The sequence below is a fragment of the Bufo gargarizans genome, chromosome 10 (assembly GCF_014858855.1).
Source record: "Bufo gargarizans isolate SCDJY-AF-19 chromosome 10, ASM1485885v1, whole genome shotgun sequence".
Lineage (NCBI taxonomy): Eukaryota > Metazoa > Chordata > Amphibia > Anura > Bufonidae > Bufo > Bufo gargarizans.
Window position 1 is genome coordinate 61,830,202 of NC_058089.1, and position 23,865 is coordinate 61,854,066.

Below are 23,865 nucleotides of genomic sequence, written 5' to 3' on the forward strand. Positions count from 1 at the left end.
CACTGCTGTGGTCGCAATGGCAAGCAGGTAAACAATTAATATATAAATACGGACAGGCGCTCTGGCCTGTTAAGGCATAATTTATGGACGCTTGTGCAGAGTGAGCCACTCTTTCTTCTGACATTAACCCCTTCAACCCCAGGCCTGTTTTAACCTTCCTGCCCAGGCCATTTTTTGCAAATATGACATGTGTGACTTTATGTGGTAATAACTTTAAAATGTTTTTACTTATACAGGCCATTCTGAGATTGTTTTCTCATCACATGTCGTACTTTATGATAGTAGTAAAAAAAAACAAAAAACATTTTTATTCATAAAAAAATGCAAAATTTGGAAAAATTAGCAAATTTCTATTTCTCTACTTTTATAATAGATAGTAATACCTCCAAAAATAGTAATTACTTTACATTCCTCATATGTCTAATTCATGTTTGCATCATTTTGAAAATTACATTTTATTTTTTGGGAACGTTAGAAGGTTTAGAAGTTTTAAAGCAAATCTTGAAATTGTTCAGAAAATTTTCAAAACTTTTTAAGGACCAGTTCAGGTCTGAAGTCACTTTGTGAGGCTTACATAATAGAAACCACCCAAAAATTACCCCATTTTAGAAACTACAAACTTTGTTAACCCTTTAGGTGTTCCACAAGAATTAATGGAAAATGGAGATGACATTTCAGAATTTCACTTTTTTGGCAGATTTTACATTTTAATCATTTTTTTCCAGTAGCAAAGCAAGGGTTAACAGCCAAATAAAACTCAATATTTATTACCCTGATTCTGTGGTTTACAGAAACACCCCATAGGTGATCGTACGGGCGCAGGCAGGGCGCAGTAGGAAAGGAACGCCATGTGGTTTTTGGAAGACAGATTTAGCTGAACCGGTTTTTAGATGCCATGTCCCATTTGAAGCTCCCCTGATGCACCCCTACAGTAGAAACTCAAAAAAGTTACCACATTTCGGAAACGACGGGATAAGGTGCCAGTTTTATTGGTACTATTTTGGGGTACATATGATTTTTAATTGCTCTATATTATGTTTTTTGTGAGGCAAGGTAACCAGAAAATGGATGTTTTGGCACCGTTTTTTATTTTTACAGCGTTTACCTGAGGGATTAGGTCATGTGACTTTTTTATAGAGCAGATCGTTACGGACGTGGCAATACCTAATATGTCAACTTTTTTTTATTTATTTTTTACACAATAATAGCAAAAAATAATCATATTTTAGTGTCTCCATTGTCTGAGAGTCATAGTTTTTTTTTTTTGACCAATTCTCTTAGGTAGGGTCTCATTTTTTGCAGGATGAGGTGACAGTCTAATTTGTACTATTTTGGGGGCATACGCTTTTTTGATCACTTGCTGATCACTTTTTTTGCGGTGTTCACCTTAGGGGTTAGGTCTTGTGCTATTTTTATAGAGCTGGTTGTTAGACGTGTCGATACCTAATATGAATGCTTTTTTTTTTTTTTCATTTTAGCACAATAATCGCCATTTTAAAGCAAAAAAATTATCATATTTTAATGTCTCCATTGTTTGAGAGTGATAGCTTTTTTATTTTTTGACCGATTCTCTTAGGTAGGGTCTAATTTTTTACAGGATGAGGTGACGGTCTGATTGGTACTATTTTGGGGGGCAAGCGCCTTTTTGATCACTTGCTGTTGCAATTTTTGTGATGTTATGTGACCAAAATGGCTTTTTTTTTTGCACAGTTATTTTTTACGGTGTTCACATGAGGGGTTAGGTCATGTGATATTTTCATAGAGCTAGTTGTTACGGATGTGGCGATACCTAATATGTATTTTTTATTTTTTTTTATGTATTTTACTTTAGCACAATAATAGCAGTTTTGAAACAAAAAAAATAATGTTTTAGTGTCTCCATGGTCTGAGTTTTTCTATTTTTTGGGCGATTGTCTAAGTAGGGGCTAATTTTTGGCGGGATGAGGTGACTGTTTTATTGATACCATTTTGTGGGATATACGCCTTTTTGATCACTTGGTGTTTTTATTTTTTTTACACCATTTTTTTTTTTTTATGGTGTTTATCAGGCTGCCTTGTGACATAGCAGTGTGGGGACTCGATGCGATCACTCAATAGGTTAAAAACCGAGTCAGTCATGGTGTTTGGAGATCATGTCTCTGTGCTGCTAAAGGCCTTTATAAAACTTGTTCATGTCAACTGTTTAACATTGTTTTTACCTATACTTTAAAAAAATGATTTTCTGTAACTTTGTGAAAAAATTGGTATTCCCAAAATGTATTTTTTTTTTATTGTTGTTTTTCATAGGTCTTCCTATCCCAGATATACATGGCCATAATTTTAGCAATTGATAGCTTTCTTTTTGATGATGGATAAATTATTGTGTGGTAATACAGCTTAAAGGGGTTGTGCAGGCGTAAGGCTACTTTCACACTAGTGGCATGGACCTCCGGCAGGGTGTTCCGTCGGGTGAACAGCCTGTCGGATCCGTCCTGCTGCTAGTGACCGTGTGCCCCCAGTCTGCCGCTCCGTCCCCATTGACTATAATGGGAGCGGGGGCAGAGTTCTGGCGAGGCACGGCAAGAGGCTGGTGGAATAAAACTACATCATGTCCAACATTTATTCCGGCAGCCTCTCGCAATGCGCAGCCGTGCCTTGATGGAACTCACATGGTCTGTCACATGGTCCATCACCAGAAGCCGGGCTACGTGAACAAGCATTAAAATATTTTGCACTCGCGCGGAAAAATCACGCATTTTCCCGCGACGCACCCGCATCTTATCCGGCCCAAAACCATGACGCCCATGTGAAAGAGGCCTAACTGTCAGATGATTACGGTGTAAGACTTGGGAAGAGTATCCCTATGTACTGTGTGCTGAAGAGTTACATATTGGAACAGCAATTTCCTGGATAAACAGAGTTTACTATAATATTATTTTGGATTCATGCAGTGATGCAGTAGTAGACTATGTCTTTGTCACTTCTCACATCTGTCCACAGTTTTTGCAGAAAGTTGGTTTTGTTAAGGTTCAAGCTTTGGATCGGACAGAACAGTTTGTACAAGTTCTGAAAAAGGAGCTTAAACGTACACAAGAGAAAAAGCAGGAGTTCCTAGAGGTAATGGCCTAAAACCTAGATCTGTATAATGTGTCTGACGTGACATCTAGGATTGTAGAATGACTTACACTGTCACTCTCTCTTCCATATAGAGCTTTTCAGAAGAGGATTATAACTACATTATTGAAGGCTGGAAGGAAAAACTTCATCGCTGTAGCCTAGGGGATCAGCGTTGGGGCCTGTTTCTAGCAGAGAAACCACTGGACATCATGTCTTAACTGTTGACTTCTTCTTTTTGCTGGGCCAAAAACCTTAAAGGTGTATTCAGTTTGTAACAAGTTTGATCACGAGAAAAGGGACCCCACCATGGGACACCCTGAGATGAATGGAGCGACAGGTTGAGCATGCGGAATTCTGCTACATTCATCTTTGGGAATTCTGTAAATACGGTAGCTGATTACTGTACTCTTTTTCTGGAACTCCTAGAGATTTGACTGGATCAGCAGTGTTATGCACATCCTGCCTCTCCATTCATTTTGGTGATCCCCACGAGATATCCATTCTCGTGATGAATAGGGGTCCCAGTAGTAGAACCCCCCACCGATCTTATATCTTCTGTGAAAGGGGGATAATTTGCTACAAACGGAATACCCCTTTAACCTTAAAGAGGACTTTTCATGGGTCCAGACATTATAAAAATAAGTAGCACGTTATGTAAGGCATAAAGCAGGGATCTAATAGCGCTTACTATTTTTCCTGGGCGCTCCGTTCGGCCGCTGTGCCCCTGTTAAATTCTACAGCCTAGTATGCTGGAGGAGGAGACTCCAGGGTTTCTCAATGGGCAAAGGAGAGCACCACAGCCAGGGAGAAGGTGATTATTTTTTTTATCCCTGGCTGTGACGCTCTCCTTTGTGATTGGACCGTGCTACAGCCAGGTAGAAGGAGACGCCCATTGAGAAACCCTGGCATCTCGTCCCTGTTCCGATGCTATTAAGCATACCAGGAGGGAGAATTCAACAGGGGCACAGCGGGTGAATGGAGCGGCGCCCAGGAAAAATAGTAAGCGCTATTAGATCCCTGCTTTATGCCCTACATAACGTGATACTTATTTTGTAATGTCTGGACCCATGAAAGGTCTTTAAAGGGAATCTGTCACCAGACACCTCTATATAAAACTGTCTGCATAGAGATGTAGCTGTGGTTCACCTGTTTTAATTATTTTTCTTTTGTTGATCCGAGGTGCCGTTCCTGAGCTAAGATACGTTTTTCTTAATATTCAGATTGGGCCTTTGGTGCAACAAGGGCATCACCATTGCTCTTGTTACACGCAAGCTCCTTTCCTTTCTGTGGCCAGACCCTCTCTCGCTGCTTTGACAGGGCCAGGCATTAGCAAAGCAGCCAGGGAGGGGCTGAGTGGAGCTTGGGTGTAACGAGAGCTAAGGGGACACCCTCATTGCATATTAAGAAAAAGTATCATAACTTGGGAACTGAGCCACTGATCAAGAAAAGAAAAATAGCATTTTAATCAGTTGAATCACAGCTATGTGTCTATGCAAACTGTTTGATAGGGAGGTCGCTGATGACAGATTTCCTTCAACAGTTTTTACAAAAATGTTTGTATTTCTTTAAATGAAAATGCCATGGTTTTCCATTTGTTCTGTGTATATCTATGGATCCATAATATAGCAACAGAATACTGTGCCCAAATGATGTATCAGACGGATGCAAACTGTGGGATTTATTGGTTTAGAAAAATATATTTTTCATCCATTTCCAATCCATGTACATCTGACCAGAGCTGTTTTGTTTGAACCCATCCTAAAAATTATGTCTAGATATACCGGGAACTAGAGCAAGAGGACAAATGGAGCAGTTGCTACCAAACCATACAACCAAAGTTCAGCTCTAATTCCTAATTTTTTTATTTTTTAAACGTGATTGGTTGCTATAGGCAGCTATGACATTTTTTCCATGCCCTAATCCAAAAGCATTAACCTCTAGTAATGGGAATGTATTATTGAACATTAACATTATTGAAAGGTCTCTAATACTCAGCAAATATCATGTAGCCTGTGTTTGCAAGAACACAGTAAGAGAATGTGAATATTTAAATGTTAGAATTACAAATTGAAAATAATCATCCTTGATTTTACTGCTTCGTAAACCCTCTCCTGGTATAGCAATTAGCAGTTTTATTTTGCTTACATTTTTTTACTCCTTTTTTTTTTTTTAGATAGCCATGTCAGGGCTTGTTTTTTTGTGGGGCAAGTTTTACTGTCTAAGCTCTCCATTTAAGGCCTCTTTCACACGACCGTATGGCTTTTTCAGTGTTTTGCAGTCTGTTTTAGGCTACATGTACACGACCGTGCAGTTTTTTGCGGTCCGCAAAAAAACAGAAGCCGCCCGTCTGCCTTCCACAATTTGCGGAACGGAACGGGCGGCCCATTGTAGACATGCCTATTTATGCCTGCAAAACGGACAAGAATAGGACATGCTATATTTTTTTTTTTTTGAGGGGGCCACGGAATGGTGCAACGGATGCGGACAGCACACTAAGTGCTGTCCGCATCTTTTGCAGCCCCATTGAAATGAATGGGTCCGCATCCAAGCCGCAAAAACGGCGGCTCGGATGCGGACCAATACAACGGTCGTGTGCATGAGGCCTTAAAAGGATTCGTTGTTCCGTTTTTCATTCCGTTTTTTCCGTTTTTCCGTATGGCATATACAGTATACAGTAATTACATAGAAAATATTGGGCTGGCCATAACATTTTCAATAGATGGTTCCACAAAAAACGGAATGGATACGGAAGATATACGGATGCATTTCCGTATATGTCTTTTGTTTTTTTTGCGGACCCATTGACTAGAATGGAGTCACGGAATGTTATTTGCGGGCAATAATAGGATATGTTCTAATTTCAACGGAATGGAAATACGGGAACGGAATGCATACGGAGTACATTCAGTTTTTTTTGCGGAACCATTGAAATGAATGGTTCCGTATACAGACTGTATACGGAACGCAAAAAACGGTCTGTACACGTGAAAAAAAATACGGTTGTGTGAAAGAAGCCTATGTTGCATATGATGTAGTGGGAAGCTGGAAATCGTAGTGGGAAGCTGATTCTGCCATCGTTTTTACAGCAATTTTTTTAATAGTTTTTCTTGTGCTTTCATACTTTTTCACACTTTTATTTAGCCCCCCTAGGGGACTTTAACATGCCACTGTCTGATTGTTTCTGCCATACAGTACACTGCTATGATTTACAATTGCAGGGGAGATGTAGAATGTTTTTCTTTTTTCTTTCTTTGTCATGCACATGAAAAATGCATGGAATCCGGACAGGAAAAAACTCAAACACTGAATGCAGTCACAGACAAAACTGATTGAACTTGCATGCAAAACCGTCATTTTTTTCCCTAACAGATCCTGACACAATCCTTGTCGCTCGTGTGAAAGAGGCCTTGGAGTTTAATATGTTTTACTGAAATATGGAAATAGTCATTTAGAGGAAAACAAATGAAGAGTTCTAAGAAAAGATGCTGCAGAATTGTTACAGGGAATGCAAATATTTACTAAAACAGACCTGTCAAGCCCTCTTAAAATTTGACATACATGTACATTATAATGGTGTGTGGAGTAGGCTCAGAAGCTGATGCCACTCCTTAGAAGGTGGGTGTCGGTTGTTATATAGCTGATACCTGCTGAGATCAAAACATTCCAATTTTCTGATTTATCATGTGAAAAAATTGAAACAATAAAAAATATGCATAACTAATATCATTGCATTGGGAAGTGTATGTGATATATAATTTATGCTGCACAGTAATTCCTGGAAAAAATACAGTGCCAAAATGGCTTTTTTGATGATGGAGTAAAAGTGATTAGAAAAAATCCAAATGTCCCCAAAAATGGTACCAGTAAAAAAAATCCCTAACACAGCTCCACTGACCGAAAAATAAAAAGTGGGTCTTTTACCAAAGAATATGAAGCAATTTTTAAAGTTTTAGAGAAGTAGAAAACAGAAGAAAAAACATAATGCTACTGGTTTATAAAGTTGCTCTTACTTCAGAGTGAACTTAAAATTGGATTTGCTTTTTTTATTAAACTCCTTACAAATACTGTGTTTTTAAGAATTTAAAAGATGCAGCTCTTCCTGCAAAAAAGAAACCTTTAGGCCTCTTTCACACGGGCGTCATTTTTTTGGCCCGGATAAGAGCCGGGTGCGTTGCGGGAAAATGCGCAATTTTTTCTGCGCAAGTGCAAAACATTGTCATGCGTTGCACTCGCGTGAGAAAAATCGCGCATGTTTGGTACCCAAACCCGAACTTCTTCATAGAAGTTCGGGCTTGGGATTGATGTTCTGAAGATTGTATTATTTTCCCTTATAATATGGTTATAAGGGAAAATAATAATGATCGGGTCTCCATCCCGATGGTCTCCTAGCAACCATGCGTGCAAATCGCACGGCATCCGTACTTGCTTGCGGATGCCATCCTATTTTCACGCAACCCATTCACTTCTATGGGGCCTGCGTCAAGTCAAAATCGGAAAATATAGAGCATGCTGCGATTTCAACTGAACGCACAAGTGATGCGTTAAAAACATCGCTCATGTGCACAGCCCCATAGAAATGAATGGGTCAGGATTTAGTGCGGGTGCCATACGTTCGCCGCACGGATCGCACCCGCACGGAAAAGTCGCCCGTGTGAAAGGGGCCTTATACAATTATATTGACTGGAAAAAACCTTATGGGTCTAGTAAGGGATGAAAAATTGTCTTAAAGGGGTTCTGCACTTTGTTTAAACTGATGATCTATCCTCTGGATAGATCATCAGCATCTGATCCCGGGACCCCCGTCGATCAGCTGTTTGAGAAGGCAGCGGCGCTCCAGCTCCAATGGAGCTCAGCCCGGCTTAGGCAAGTTTATACTCGTGACGTCACTGGGCCGGCGGTAAACAGTGAGAAGGCCGCGGCGCTGCTTCTCAAACAGCTGATTGGCGGGGGTCCCGGGTGTCGGACCCCCGCCGATCAGATGCTGATGATCTATCCAGAGGATAGATCATCAGTTTAAAATAACTGCAGAACCCCTTTAAGTTGTATTAACTCTTTAAGGACACAGCCTTATTTCACCTTAAGGACCAGGTCATTTTTTGCAAATCTGACCAGTGTCACTTTAAGTGGTGATAACTTTAAAACGCTTTAACGTATCCAGGCCATTCTGAGGTTCTTTTTTCCTCACATATTGTACTTCACGACACTGGTAAAATGAAGTCCAAAAAATCTATTTTTATTTATAAAAAAAAATACCAAATGTACCAAAAAAGTTTCAATTTCTCTACTTTTATAATACATAGTAATACCTACAAAAATAGTTATTACTTTACATTCCCCTATGTCTACTTCATGTTTGGATCATTTTGGGAATGATATTTAATATTTTGGGGATGTTACAAGGCTTAGAAGTCTAGAAGCAAATCTTGAAATTTTTCAGACATTTTCAAAAACCCAATTTTTAGGGACCAGTTCAGGTCTGAAGTCACTTTGGTAGGCTTACATAATAGAAACCACCCAAAATGACCCCATTCTAGAAACTAAACCCCTCAAGGTATTCTAAACTGATTTTACAAACATTGTTAACCCTTTAGGTGTTGCATAAGAGTTATTAGCAAATGGAGAAGAAATTTGAATTTCTATTTTTTGGCAAATTTTCCATTTTAATCCATTTTTTCCAGTAACAAATCAAGGGTTAAAAAACAAACAAAATGCTATAGTTATTGCCCCGATTCTGTAGTTTGCAGAAACACCCCATATGTGGCCGTAATCTACTGTACGGGCAAACAGTAGTGCGTAGAGGGAAAGGTGTGCCGTATGGTTTTTGGAAGGCCAATTTTGCTGGGCTGGTTTATTTACACCATGTCCCATTTGAAGCCCCCCTGATGTACCCCTAGAGTAGAAACTCCATAAAAGTGAAACCATCTAAGAAACTACACCCCTCAAGGTATTCAAAACTGATTTTACAAACTTTGTTAACCCTTTAAGTGTTGCACAAGAGTTATTGGCAAAAGGAGATGGAAAATTTGCCCAAAAATTGTAATTCTCAAATTTCATTTTTATCCATTTTTTTTCCAGGAACAAAGCAAGGCTTAACAGCCAAAAAAACGGAACACCCCATATGTGGCCGTAAACTACTGTATGGGCACACGGTAGGGCGTAGAGGGGAAAGATGCGCCGTATGGTTTTTGGAAGGCAGATTTTGCTGGACTGGTTTATTTACACTATGTCCCATTTGAAGCCCCCTGATGCACCCCTAGAGTAGAAAGAAGAATAGTGATCTGGATTATTTAAGACTTAACTTTTACTTATTAAACATTATAAAATATATCCCCCAAAATATGCAAGAGGTTCAATGTGAAATAAAAATTTTCACAGTCCCACACACCAGGGGACTCCTTGAAAACAAAGGACTACGGGCTGACAAGAGCCAATATGCCCAAGCACCTTACAATTTTCCACAGTCACACACACAAGGGGGACTCTTTGGAAACAAAAGCAACTGTGTCTACAATTGTGCATTCAGTGTCAGACACTAGAGGGTGACAAGAGCCAATGCAAAAAACGGGGTGGCAGTGATCAGTATGTACTGGCACCCTATATACACACAATTTAAACAGTGATGTAAATGATAACATATAGCAATGTATACAAAATACACGGCGGCATAAAGAAAAGCATACACAATGATTAGGTGCAAAGAAGTCACCATGCAGGGGGGATGCACAGCTGCACCTATATCAAAAAGGTGCACAGCAGCACCAATGAAACCCAGTGTCCTACCCTACAGTTGATAGGCTTTTCAGACACCTCAGTTTCGCTATTTCTTGGTAGGGTGGTCCGGGACATACACGTTTCTGAGGCAGAAACAGTCCTCTCATCAGGGGAATATAAAAAATGGGCTAGATATATTACACTTGCCAGGGAAGATGTTCACCACCAAGCGTTTGCTGGAAAAGATGTTTGCCAGCAAGTACAAAAGCCACTGGGAAAAATAGCCCCCAGTGGAACAAAGTGCACAGGTAGGTGCCAAAAAGAAAGGGAAAAAGGAGGGGGGACAGATGGAAGACCCCCCTTCCCCCCAGTTGCGGTACACAATTGGGGCCGCTGGCATAGATGTTACCTGGCTGGCAGGTATTTGAAGTGCCGCGTCCACCTGTGCACGCAGCGCACGGTGTGATGACGTCGACGATCGCAAGATATCACGGGCGCATGCGCAGGAGAGTTGCCAGGAACCGGAGTATAGTGTGCATTGTACGGCGCTCACTGCGCCTGCGCCAGTGGCCACAAACGAAAGTAAGTTACCGCGCAGGCGCGGCACCTCCAGTACACACGCTCTAACTTTTAGATACACTGCTGACATCACCGGATATAACAGCCATAGAGTACAGACATAGAGATGCCCATATACAAACTGTGGAGGCATATTAGGCCTAAGGAGGACAAAGTATAGTTAGATAGATTGTCCATAGATATGGGCATCGATATGAAAGCACCATATGGGTGTGTCCTAATGGGCATCAGAATATATGCCTATATAGTCAACACCTAAACAGACCCAGATATGGATATGTAATAAATGAAATATGGTATTTGTGGTGGTTTGATGTTGCAATTTCCTGACCATGGCTAAAAATAGAACTCAAAGAGGATGGTGCGCACCATAAGAGGGAGAGTCTAACATAGTAACATAGTACATAAGGCCGAAAAAAGACATTTGTCCATCCAGTTCGGCCTGTCATCCTGCAAGTTGATCCAGAGGAAGGCAAAAAAAACTGTGAGGTAGAAGCCAATTTTCCTCACTTTAGGGGAATAAAAATTCCTTCCCGACTCCAATCAGGCAATCAGAATAAATCCCTGGATCAACTCTCTAGTAGCTATAGCCTGTAATATTATTACACTCCAGAAATAGTACGTCTAGTGATGACGTATGCAGAAAAAGTCATAATTGGGACAAATTCCCTATAGTACTTATGGGTACATGAGGGAAAAGGCAAATCTCAATTGCTACTTTTAGTAGGTACTGGAGGAAGCAACCAAAATGGAGTTGTTCATTCAAGCCTCTAGGGGATACCGTATCAAGTTGGAATGTCCAGCGTGCTTCCCGCTGTAATAAGAGACGGTCCCAATCACCACCACGTATAGGTGGTGGGATTTTGTCGATGCGTATAGCCTTAATGCAATTTGGGTTCCCTCCGTGGGTATCATTCACATGCCAGGCCACTGGTGTGTCGCGTCCATTTGCGATATCACCGAAATGCTCCCCTAGGCGTCTCCGCAACTCTCGTTTTAGTTTTACCTATATATTCAAGTCCGCACATGCATGTGATCTTATAGATCACACCTTGTGAGCGGCAATTGATGAAGTCCTTGATAGTAAAGGACTTCTGCAGATTTGAGCTATAAAAGGTTTTGCTACTTTGTAGTATCTTGCATGCCACACAGCCATTGCACCTATAAAAACCATTAATCTTACGGTCCAACCATATGGTCCCTTGAGTGGCTGGGGTGTAGTGGCTGTGGAAGCATGTCTTTGAGGCTGTTGCCTCTCCTAAAAAAAGATATGCAGATAGCTGAAAATGGTCTCTTTAATTTCAGGGTCCATCAGTAAGACGGGCCATGGAGTGACGGAGGATGTCTCTAATCTGTCCTGATGCCTCATCAAATGTTGCCATGTGGCTAATCTTTTTTTCCTCGGTATCCTTTTTAACCTTGGGCACCCAGGAGATCAGACCAATTTGCTGATAATACGGTCTGCAATGCTGGTTTTAGGACACCATTGGGATATCCTCTAGCGAGGAACTGCTTTTGTAAGACCTTTGCTTGGTCGACAAACTCTGACTTACTAAAGCAGTTGCGTCTAAGATGCAAATATTGACTTTTTGGTATACCCCTTTTCTGAGAGAAGGGGTGACCACTGTCCCAGTGTAGTACAGAGTTCGTCGACGTAGGCTTCCTGTAAATTGTATCAAGCTCATTTGAGATACCTCTGGATATTTTAATATCCAAAAATGCCAGATTGTCCCTATTTGCTTCTGATATAAAGCGTAATCCTATTTCGTTGGAGTTAAGTTTAAGCACAAACTCCGAAAAGGACTCTTGCGTGCCATTCCAGATGACAAAAATGTCATCTATGTACCGCGCCCACAGGACGGCGCACAGGAACATCCCATTGCCGTGCCCCTGAGCTGGTTGTAGGTCCTGCTGTTAAAAAGAAAAAAGTTGTGCGTTAAAAGGAACCTCAATAGTATCAACACAAATGTATTATGTGCCCTATACTGAATTCCCCTCATGTTGAGATAATACTCGACTGCCCTGAGTCCTGCCTCATGGGGGATGGAAGAATACAGGGCCTCGACATCGATGCTACGAGGGAAACTGCTATCCTCAATGGAGACATCATCGAATTTCCTCAAGAGGTCCATACTGTCATGAATAAAGGCATATCACAAATGGCATAAGAATGCGGTCTATATACAGTACAGACCAAAAGTTTGGAGACACCTTCTCATTCAAAGAGTTTTCTTTATTTTCATGACTGTGAAAATTGTAGATTCACAACGAAGGCATCAAAACTATGAATTAACACTTGTGGAATTATGTACATAACAAAAAAGTGTGAAACAACTGAAAATATGTCATATTCTAGGTTCTTCAAAGTAGCCACCTTTTGCTTTGATTACTGCTTTGCACACTCTTGGCATTCTCTTGATGAGCTTCAACAGGTAGTCACCTGAAATGGTCTTCCAAAAGTCTTGAAGGAGTTCCCAGAGATGCTTAGCACTTGTTGGCCCTTTTGCCTTCACTCTGCGGTCCAGCTCACCCCAAACCATCTCGATTGGTTTCAGGTCCGGTGACTGTGGAGGCTAGGTCATCTGGCGCAGCACCCCATAACTCTCCTTCATGGTCAAATAGCCCTTACACAGCCTGGAGGTGTGTTTGGGGTCATTGTCCTGTTAAAAAATAAATGATGGTCCAACTAAACGCAAACCGGATGGAATAGCATGCCGCTGCAAGATGCTGTGGTAGCCATTCTGGTTCAGTATGCCTTCAATTTTGAATAAATCCCCAACAGTGTCACCAGCAAAGCACCCCCACACCATCACCATTTCCTAGCAGATATTCTACCATGAAGGCCTGATTCACACAGTCTCCTCTTAACAGTTGTTTTAGAGATGTGTCTGCTGCTAGAACTCTGTGTGGCATTGACCTGGTCTCTAATCTGAGCTGCTGTTAACCTGCAATTTCTGAGGCTGATGACTCGGATGAACTTATCCTCCGCAGCAGAGGTGACTCTTGGTCTTCCTTTCCTGGGGCGGTCCGCATGTGAGCCAGTTTCTTTGTAGCGCTTGATGGTTTTTGTTACTGCACTTGGGGACACTTTCAAAGTTTTCCGAATTTTTCGGACTGACTGACCTTCATTTCTCAAAGTAATGATGGTCACTCGTTTTTCTTTACTTAGCTGCTTTTTTCTTGCCATAATACAAATTCTAACAGTCTATTCAGTAGGACTATCAGCTGTGTATCCACCTGACTTCTCCACAACGCAACTGATGCTCCCAACCATTTATAAGGCAAGAAATCCCACTTATTAAACCTGACAGGGCACACCTGTGAAGTGAAAACCATTTCTGGTGACTACCTCTTGAAGCTCATCAAGAGAATGCCAAGAGTGTGCAAAGCAGTAATCAAAGCAAGAGGTGGCTACTTTGAAGAACCTAGAATATGACATATTTTCAGTTGTTTCACACTTTTTTGTTATGTATATAATTCCACATGTCTTAATTCATAGTTTTGATGCCTTCAGTGTGAATCTACAATTTGCATAGTCATGTTAATAAAGAAAACTCTTTGAATAAGATGGTGTGTCCAAACTTTTGGTCTGTACTGTATATGCCTGCATTCTGACATAAACTGTTGATCCCAGAGACTATTGGACTCCATTTAAGACTTGTGGATCTTTGGGAGACTGTAGAAGGTAGCCATAGTCAGATTTTTTGGACAAAGGAATTCAAATTCTTCCTTGGAGATGATCTTCTCTCCTTTAGCCTCATTTAAAATCCCCCTCAGTTCTCCCCCCAAAAAAAAACACAGTGGGTTTACAAGGAAGTACCGTGTAGTTACTCTTGTCAGTGAGAAGTTGTTGACACATATTAACATAATCTATGGTGTTCAGTATCACAGTATTCCCACCCTTGTCAGAGGGTTTGATGGTAATACTGGAATCTTTCTTCAGGGACTGTATTGCATTCCATTACTCTGCCGAATAATTACGACTGGGAGGAGGAGATCGGATTTTTGCAAGGTCCCTGCAGACCAATTGCAATAAAACGTCCAGGCAGGAGACTTCGCCTGTCGGTGGCATTTTCTTGCTACTGTTCATCAGAGAGGTGAAAGGGCCTTCCCCTTCTTTTTTGTCCAATACATCAGACAAACCATAAAGTAGCTTGACATCGTCTAGAAGGTCAAGGGGGATCCCAAGGTCTCGACACTGTCGCTTGTCTGTATTGGTGTGAAATTTATGCCATCTCAGTTTTCGGAAAAGTTAAGTCTTAAAAAATCCAGATCACTAATCACTATTCTCCTTTTTCATCATACATATTATTTTTGGTTTATTTATATTACATTTTTGTGAGGCAAGGTTACCAGAAATAGAAATTCTGAAATTTCATCTCCATTTGCCAATAACCTTTGTGGAACACCTAAAGGGTTAAAGACGTTTGTAAAATCAGTTTTGGATACCTTGAGGGGTGTAGTTTCTTAGATGGGGTCTCTTTTATGGAGTTTTACTCTAGGGGTGCGTCAGGGGGGCTTCAAATGGGACATGGTGCCAAAAACAAAAACAGCCATCAAAATCTGCCTTCCAGAAACCATACGGCGTTCCTTTCCTTCTGCGCCCTGCCGTTTGGTCATACAGCAGTTTACGACCACATATGGGGTGTTTCTGTAAACTGCGGTATGAGGGTAATAAATATAAAGTTTTGTTTGGCTGTTAACCCTGTTAACCCTTGCTTTGTTAGTGGAAAAAACTGATTAACATGGAAAATTTGCCCAAAAATTGCTTTTTTGGCAACGTTTTTTTTTTAGATTTTACCGTGTTCATCTGAGGGGTTAGGATATATTTATTGAGCAGATTCTTACGGACGCTGCGATACCTAATATGGCTACATTTTATTTATTTATGTTTTACACTATTATCTTTTTTATAAAGAAAAAAAAACATTTTCCGATTATCTTATGTAGTGGCTCATTTTTTGCGGGATGAGATAAAGTTTTATTGGCACTATTTTGGGGGGGCATATGACTTTTTAATCGCTTGCTATTACATTTTTATGTGATGTACCATGTTCATCTGAGAGGTTGGGGGGTATTTTTATAGAGCTGATTATTACGAACGCGGCGATACCTAGTAAGTCTACTTTTTTATTTATTTTAGTTTTACTAAATAATATTTTTGAAAAAATGTTTTTTTAGTTTTAGTGTCTCAAGTCTGAGAACCAGTTTTTTATCCGATTGTCAGTGGCTTAAATGGGATATAAATTTAGTACTTCATGGAAGTGTGGTACTCCCTGAAGCAACCGTCAATGCAGACGCCCGGATGATCGGGGCACGTGTCGCACTGAGTAGTTGTGTCCTTCCATATCCCCCTCCTGTGACACACTCTGCACTTTTTTGGGGTCTGTCCCTTCTTTCCAGTATGGGGGACCACACCTGGAAAGTGTTGGCCAGGGACGATCCAGGCGCCTCCAGTTCCCGGCCTGCTCTTTCCCGGTCTGAAAAGATCAGGGCCTTGAGGACTGCCTCATAGAACTGAATGTCCCTGTGTTGCCAGCGCTCTGGGACAACACAAAATAGTTGTACAAGGCAACCTGTACCAAATAGACCCCAAGTGGCGTTATATGGCTTGAGGAGTTGATCAGAGAGATCAACTCCTCCCATATACCGATTGTAGTCGACGATACAACCCGGCTTGAGGACCGTTGCCGCGGTACCTCGCACAGGGACAGGATGATGCCGTTACCATGAATTGTGGACAGTACAAAGACATCCCTCTTGTCCTTATCTTATATCTGACTAGCAACAGGTTTCCACTGGTAAGGGCACGGGTCTCACCCCTGGGGATAGGTACCTGGAGAGGGTGGGCAGGGAGGCCGCGTTGATTTTTCCGCACGGTCCCACAAGCGGACGTGGATCTGGCGGCGAGGGACTGGAACAAGGGGATACTAGTAAATAAGTTATCCAGGTACAGGTGATAACCTTTATCTAGCAGTGGGTGCATAAGGTCCCACACAAGTTTCCCGCTAACACCCAGAGTGGGGGGACATTCTGGGGGTTGAATACGGGAATCTCGCCCCTCATACACACAAAACTTGTAAGTGTACCCTGAGGTACTCTCACAAGGTTTGTACAGCAACGTTGTTACGTCATACCTCGCCCGCTGTGAGGGAGCATACTGGCGGAAAATGAGTCTCCCCTTGAACACAATGAGAGACTCATCAACCGCGACCTCCCTTCCAGGTACATAGGCCTGTACAAATTTGGCCCCAAAATGATCGATGACCAGCCTGATTTTGTACAGGCGGTCATAGGCAGGATCACCTTGGGGGGACATGCTGCATTATCTGAATAATGCACTCATTTCCGGATGGCCTCAAACTGGGTACGTGTCATGGCCGTACTGTAAAGTGGGGTCTGGTAGAGGACGTCCCCACTCCAGTAATGCCTGACACTAGGTTTTTTGACTAGGTCCATGTGCAGCACGATGCCCCAAAATGTCCTCATCTCAGCTGCACTGATCGGGGTCCAGCCACCGGGCCTAGCCAAAAAGGAGCCCGGGTGTTGAGCAACAAACTGTTGGGCGTACAGGTTTGTTTCCTCCACCATTAGATTTGCAAAGTGGTCACTGGAAAAAAGACTAAAAAAGTCATATTCAGTAAAGCCCACTGTGGAAATCTGGATTCCTGGTTGGCCTACAAAATCAGGAATCACAGGCTCAAATCGCTCACCGGCAGGGGGCTCTGGTGGATTTAACTGGTGGGCCGGAAAACTAGTACGAGCCCCAGAGCTGCTCGTACTAGGGTAGGCCACAGAGTCCCTAGCATGGTGGTCCTCTTGCTCCGCCGCCTTGGGGGCTCATCATCATCACTAGATGATGAGGAGGACGCGGATGACAACAGGAAAGTGGGGTCATCCTCATCCTCACTAGGACTCTCGGACTCGGAGGCAAGCTGGGTGTACGAGAACATCCGGCGGGCCACAGGGGAGTGTGTATCTGCGTGTGCGAGTGTGTAAATCTTTATTCAGGGTGTGTGGGGGCACGGGTGTTCGTGTACTTATCCCTAAAACTAACAGAAAAAAAAGACTAACTAAAAAAAGGGGAAAAAATAAATTCAAAACCGCTGATCAACCTTTCCGAAGTTGATCAGCGGTGGGGTGTGCGATGCTCTAACAGTGGCCGGACGCTAAGAGTGCCGGCCACAGTCAGCGCACGCACACACAAAAAAAGTCTGCGCCCCAAAAAAGTTGTGGGGGGCAAGCGGCAGCACCCCTGGGGGGCCTAGGGTCACACAGCTGTGCTGTGGACCCCAGACACCCTATTTAGGGTGATACAATCAAAGTTTTTCTTCCCACTAACTTTCCCTTTTATATCCCTGCCTAGCCCAACCTTTCCCTAGCCTTTCCCTAATTCCCTGGCTGATCAGATGAGGGGTGCTGGGGCACAGAGCGGGTGCTCGGGCACGGATGTGTGCTGGGGCACAGATGGGGTGATGCTGGGTGAGATCTGACACGTGCAAGCAGCTGCCCGCCCACCTACCAATCAGAGGCGATCCTGAGAGGTGATGTCACATCACCTCTCAGGATGGTGATTGGTGGTGTAATATCACACCACCGATCACCATCCTGTTCCGTGTTATCCGGTCCTCAGAGACCCGAATAACCCGGAAACGCAGCAAACCGCAGAGTTTAATGTTACATCTAAAATATGCCGGTAATTCAAAGTATTAACAAACATGAGCCCCAATGATACCAACAACAAAAATTATGATAGAACTATAGAAAGCTGGGCAGGGAGGGGGGAGAGATGGTTTGTATTTATCTGTCCCTATCTATCCCTCATCCTAAGGCCTCTTGCACACGACCGTATGTCTTTTTCAGTATTTTGCGGTCCGTAAAAAATGGATCTGCCAAAAATACAGATGACATTCATCAGTACTATCCTCGTCCGTTAATGTGGACAATAATAGGACATGTTCTATCTTTGAACGGAAATACAGAAACGGAAAGGCATATAGAGTACCTTTGGGTTTTCTTGTGGATCCATTGAAATGAATGGTTCCGTATACGGAAGGCAAAAAATGGAACGTAAATGGAAAAAAAAAAAGTTTGTGTGCAAGCTTGTGTGCATGTCCCCGGAGTCGTACCCTAATGGTGGATGCACTCCGTGCTCCTACCTATCCTCAATTGTCCATGTGACGCCCTTTAACCCCTTAACGCATTATGCCGTGCATGTACGGCAGGGAATGCTGTAACCTACCGTATTCCGACGTACATGCACGGCATTCATTTGAATGCTCCACGGTAGAGATCATGCGCCTGAAGCTCCACTTACTCCACTGTGTTAGGGGACAGAACAACTCCCGCTTGACGTCTTTTCCTCCCGATACATCTTTTCCTCCGTGTCATCGACCGTGCACATGTGCACGCATCTTCTCCTGTAGTCCCATCCTGCTATCATTGTGATTGGTCTACCATCAGGAACGGACCAATCACAATTAATTATGTAACATAAAGCTATCTCTCAGCTTCGATCCTCTCATTTCTGTGAGGGAATTGATCAGAGCCAGAGACCTGTAAAAAAAAAAAAAAAAAAAAAAAAAAAAATGCCCCATCATCACACCTCATTTGTCCCTACTACAGTATATGACCTGTTACTGTGTTCTGTCAGTGATTTACCAATAGTGACAGTACCCTTCAATAAACCCCCCAGTCCCTGTCATCCATATCAATGACTTGTTCCGGTCAGTAAACTGTCAGAAAGCTTTTTGTCTTAGCATTAGGAATTCATTAGGGTTAGTTAGGGATTTATCAGGGTTAGAGCTCTAGTTTTAGGGTAAGTTAGTTTAATATCTGCTTGTATGACTAGCTATATTGTGGTGCATGTGGACCACGCCGGCATCCTCCATTGTACGCATTTTTTGCTGGGGATGGTCGTCTTCTGTGGTCCACATGTAGTGGGACTACTCCCCCAATGAGAAACATGCTACAATGTTTGGGGTTTGAGCAGTTCTCCCATATTTGCCACTATATTTCTGTGATTTTGTTTTTTATATGTATTTGAATGTGCCTTTACCTGGCATTTAAACATTCTGTTGCACCTGGAAACCTCCATCACACGGTCTGATATGGGTGTGGCTTACAGTCTTGCTTTATTCACATTGCATTAGTTGTCCTGCTATGCGGTTGTGTGGAAGCTTGGCTGTGAGCTGGATTTCATCACCTTCAGACCGTATTCACACCATAGTTAGTGTAGTGGTAGGACCCTTGCCATGCTGAGAGACTGTGACGTGGTGCATGATGGGCTCCGATGTGTTCCTGACAGGAATATATTGGCAAAAGTCTCAGCTTTTAATATCTGCTTGTATGACTAGCTAGTATAGTCAGTGGCATATCGGGTTGGTGCATTTCTTTCAGTGATTTATATAAGTTAGACTAATGTTTACTGTAAAAATTAAAAAAAAGTTAAAATAAAATCATTGGGGACCGCAGTACTTGTCTTTGATTATAAATACAGTACTATGCGTTTAAACCCCCCTACCCATACCTCAGAACCTCTATCTTCTATCTGTGACCAGTCTTTGTCACAGATTTTTACCAGCAGTGACAAATTTCTGTCACCAGTGACCACTGCTTTTGGAGCACTTTTTTTTCTTTATTTTTTATTTTTTTTCCAATAAAAAAAATACAAAAAAAAATTGGTACTTATTTAGCATATTGGGGAGAAAGCCTGTTTGGGTCCTTATCTTAGTATTAGGAATTTATCAGGGTTAATGCTCTATTTTTAAGATAGGTTAGATAAACTAACATTTATTAGTAAAGATATAAAAATAAAAAAATAAAATGTACTTTCCAAGTTAGTATTAGTTGTTGAAGTTACAAAATGTCTCAACATGTGTACAGTGCCTGAGGAGGCTTATTTCATACTAGCCTCAGAGTCTGACTCTGACAGGAAGAACCTTTTCTTATGTATGCCTCTTCTTCTGATTCATCAATTGACGAATCCTCTCACAGATGCACTAGAGTTAGCAGAAAATCAGCTTCTACAAATGACCTCAGCTGGACTGACTTCTGCAAGTAACTTTGTACCTCAGGTGGCGAACTTTACAGCCATTACAGGCATTCATGTGAACACTGCAGGGTTCAAGGAAGCTGATTTTTTTCCACCTTTTTTTTTCCTGAAGAATTGATAGGCATGATGGTGTAGGAATCTAATCTTTATGCTGATAAATTTTTAGCCGCCCACCCCAACTTCATACTATGCACGACCCTTTCAGTGGACTCCAACGACCCCTTTGGAAATGAAAACATTTGGGGTCTAATACTTAATATGGGGATAGTTAAAAAACCATCACTAGGGTCATATTGGAGTAATGACCTTTTATATCACATGCCAATATACTGCATCATTATGCCCAGGGCCCGATTTGAAGTTCTGAAATTTCTACATTATAAGGGCTTGTTCACACGACCGTATGGCTTTTTCAGTGTTTTGTGGACCGTTTGTCACGAATCTGTTGTTCAGTTTTTTGTTTCCGTTGTGTTTCCGTTTCTGTTCCGTTTTTCCGTATGGCATATACAGTAATTACATAGAAAAAATTGGGCTGGGCATAACATTTTCAATAGATGGTTCCACAAAAACGGAACGGATACGGATGCATTTCCATATGTGTTCCGTTTTTTTTTGCAGACCCATTGACTTGAATGGAGCCACGGAACGTGATTTGCGGACAATAATAGGACAAGACTCAAAATGTAGCGGAACAGAAATGCGGACATATGGAAACAGAAGTACATTCCTTTTTTTTGCGGACCCATTGAAATGAATGGTTCCGTATACGGACCGTATACAGAACGCAATAAACGGCCCGTATACCGAACGTGAACCCTTAGGCCACTTTCACACTCTCGTTCTGTGCGGATCCGTCTTATATCTGTACAGATGGATCCGCACCAATAATGCAAACGCTTGTATCCGTTAATAACGGATCCGTTACTGATCCGTTTTCAATTGCACCATATTGTGTCAGTGAAAAATGGATCCATCCCCATTGACTTACCGTGTAAGTCTAGACGAATCCGTTTGGCTCCGAATAGTCAGACTGTCACCAAAACGCTGCACGTTTTAGTGACCGTCTAAAAAGCACTATGGAAGCCAAACACAGCCAAATTGATGCACTCTGAACAGATCCTTATCCATTCAGAATGCATTGGGGCTTAACTGATCAGTTTTGGGCCGCTTATGAGAGCCCTGAAACGGAACTCACAAGCGGACCCAGAAACACCAGTGTGGAAGTAGCCTAACAATAATGCAGATTGTCCACCCCCTAATGATCCTGTATATGATCATTTATACAAAATTCGGCCTATTATAATTTATTATAATCTCAAGTTTAGCCAGTTATACACCCCCAAAAGCATCTGTCCATTGATGAATTCCTTGTGCACTTCAAGGACAGACTGCACTTTCGCCAATACCTGCCCAACAAATGGGACAGATATGGCATCAAAATCTACAAATGGCATGAAAATCAAAGTTGCCATACACGTAAATTGATAGTTTACGAGGGAAAGGATTTGAAATTGAACCCCCAAAGTGCCCCCCTGTCCTTGGAATAGCAGGCAAAATAGTATGGGACTTGATTCACTCCCTACTAGGTCAAGGGTGCAACTTGTACCTTGACAACTTCTACACAAGTGTCCCACTACTGAAATACCTGTTTTCCAGAGACACTGTTGCATGCTGAACTATCAGACCAAGGGGGAACTAACTCTCCTTAGGGAGAGAGTGCCTTAATCAGTGTGAGGAGACTTATAGGCCATACATGCTCCTCTGGAATTTTGGGAGAGAAGAGATGCAAATGAGCTCTTAACTAGCTCTGCCTCTAATGCCACCAGATGTAAGGCAGCTGTCCTATATGGCCTATAAGTCTCCTCACACTGATTAAGGTGCTTTCTCCTTAAGGAGCGTTAGTTACCCCCTTGCTCGGACACAGGCTTCCTACCCAGTTAAGCCAGTACTCTCTGCTCTGCACTGAGGAGGGGCAATCACCCCAAAACAGCTGTCTGCAGCTGAGTTGCTGGCTTATTTAATATCCAAGTCATGTCTCAAGGCTTATTTTAAGAGCTGAACGTTGACTTATAGGATAGCTGCCTTACATCTGGTGGCATTAGAGGCAGAGCTTGTTACGAGCTCATTTGGCTTTCTTCCCTCCCAGAACTATTAGACGAAACCAAAAACATCTGCCTAAAAATGTTATAGACTGAAGAATAAAAGTGAGCAAAAGCAGGGCAGTTTGCAGTGATAACATGATGGATGTTTAGTACAAAGACAAGCGTGATATCTTTGTACTTACTACCATACATGCTGACAGATCCACCCCTGTTCCAGTTCGTTTATTGACAGAATCAGTCCCCAACCCTGTGTGCATACAGGACTATAATAAGTTTTTGGGAGGGGTGGATCTCTGTCAGACCAGGTACTGCATCCATAAACTGCCCTCTGCAAAACTCGGGCATGGTATAAAAATTGGCATTGCACCTGACGCAAATTGCCCTCTATAATGCTTTTGTAATATACAGAAGTAAAGGAAACAGTGGAAAATTCCTGCACTTTTAAGAAAAAGTAATAAAGAACTTTTTTGAGGGGGAACAGGAAGGGGAAGGCAGCTGGGTCACAGGAAGTGAGAGCAGAATAATACGAGGACAGCATTTCCCTGACGGAGAAGGCCACAAAAAAGGTGTCAGGAAAGATACAATTCACCATTGTGAGACAAGCTCCTCAAAGCTGAGTAACATAGTATATAAGGCCGAAAAAAGACATTTGTCCATCAAGTTCGGCCGTTATCCTGCAAGTTGGATCAGAGGAAGGCAAAAAAAAAACTGTGAGGTAGAAGCCAATTTTGCCCACTGAAGGGGGGAGGAAAAAATACTTCCTGACTCCAATCAGGCAATCAGAATAACTCCCTACATCAACGATCTCTCTCTAGTAGCTATCGCCTGTAATATTATTACACTCCAGAAATTCATCCAAGCCCCTCTTGAATTCTTTTATTGTACTCACCATCACCACCTCCTCAGACAGAGAGTTCCATAGTCTCACTGCTCTTACCGTAAAGAATCCTTTTCTATGTTTGTGTACAAACCTTCTTTCCTCCAGACGCAGGAGGTGTCCCCTCGTCACAGTCACAGTCCTGGGGATAAACAGATGATAGGAGAGATCTCTGTACTGTCCTCAATATATTTATACATAGTAATTAGATCTCCCCTCAGTCGTCTTTTTTCTAAATTGAATAACCCTAATGAATGATAATCTTTCAGGGTATTGTAGTTGCCCCATTCCAGTTATTACTTTAGCTGCCCTCCTCGAAACCCTCTCCAGCTCTGCTATGTCTGCCTTGTTCACAGGAGCCCAGAACTGTGCACAGTACTCCTTGTGTGGTCTGACTAGTGATTTGTAAAGCGGTAGGACTATGTTCTCACCACGGGCATCTATGC

At 42.2% G+C, this 23,865-nt stretch overlaps 1 protein-coding gene across 3 annotated transcripts in view; it reads left to right on the forward strand.

Moving 5' to 3' along the window:
* LOC122920736 (phosphomethylethanolamine N-methyltransferase-like) overlaps nucleotides 1–3,753 on the forward strand; it is a 283,047-nt gene extending 279,294 nt beyond the window's left edge. For all 3 annotated transcript variants that reach the window (XM_044270449.1, XM_044270450.1, XM_044270448.1), the window contains 2 exons: nucleotides 2,980–3,096; nucleotides 3,189–3,753. In XM_044270449.1, coding sequence (XP_044126384.1) covers nucleotides 2,980–3,096; nucleotides 3,189–3,314 — 243 coding nt within the window. In that variant the 3' untranslated portion in view covers nucleotides 3,315–3,753. The remainder of the gene's footprint in view (nucleotides 1–2,979; nucleotides 3,097–3,188) is intronic.
* Nucleotides 3,754–23,865: the final 20,112 nt, after the last annotated feature.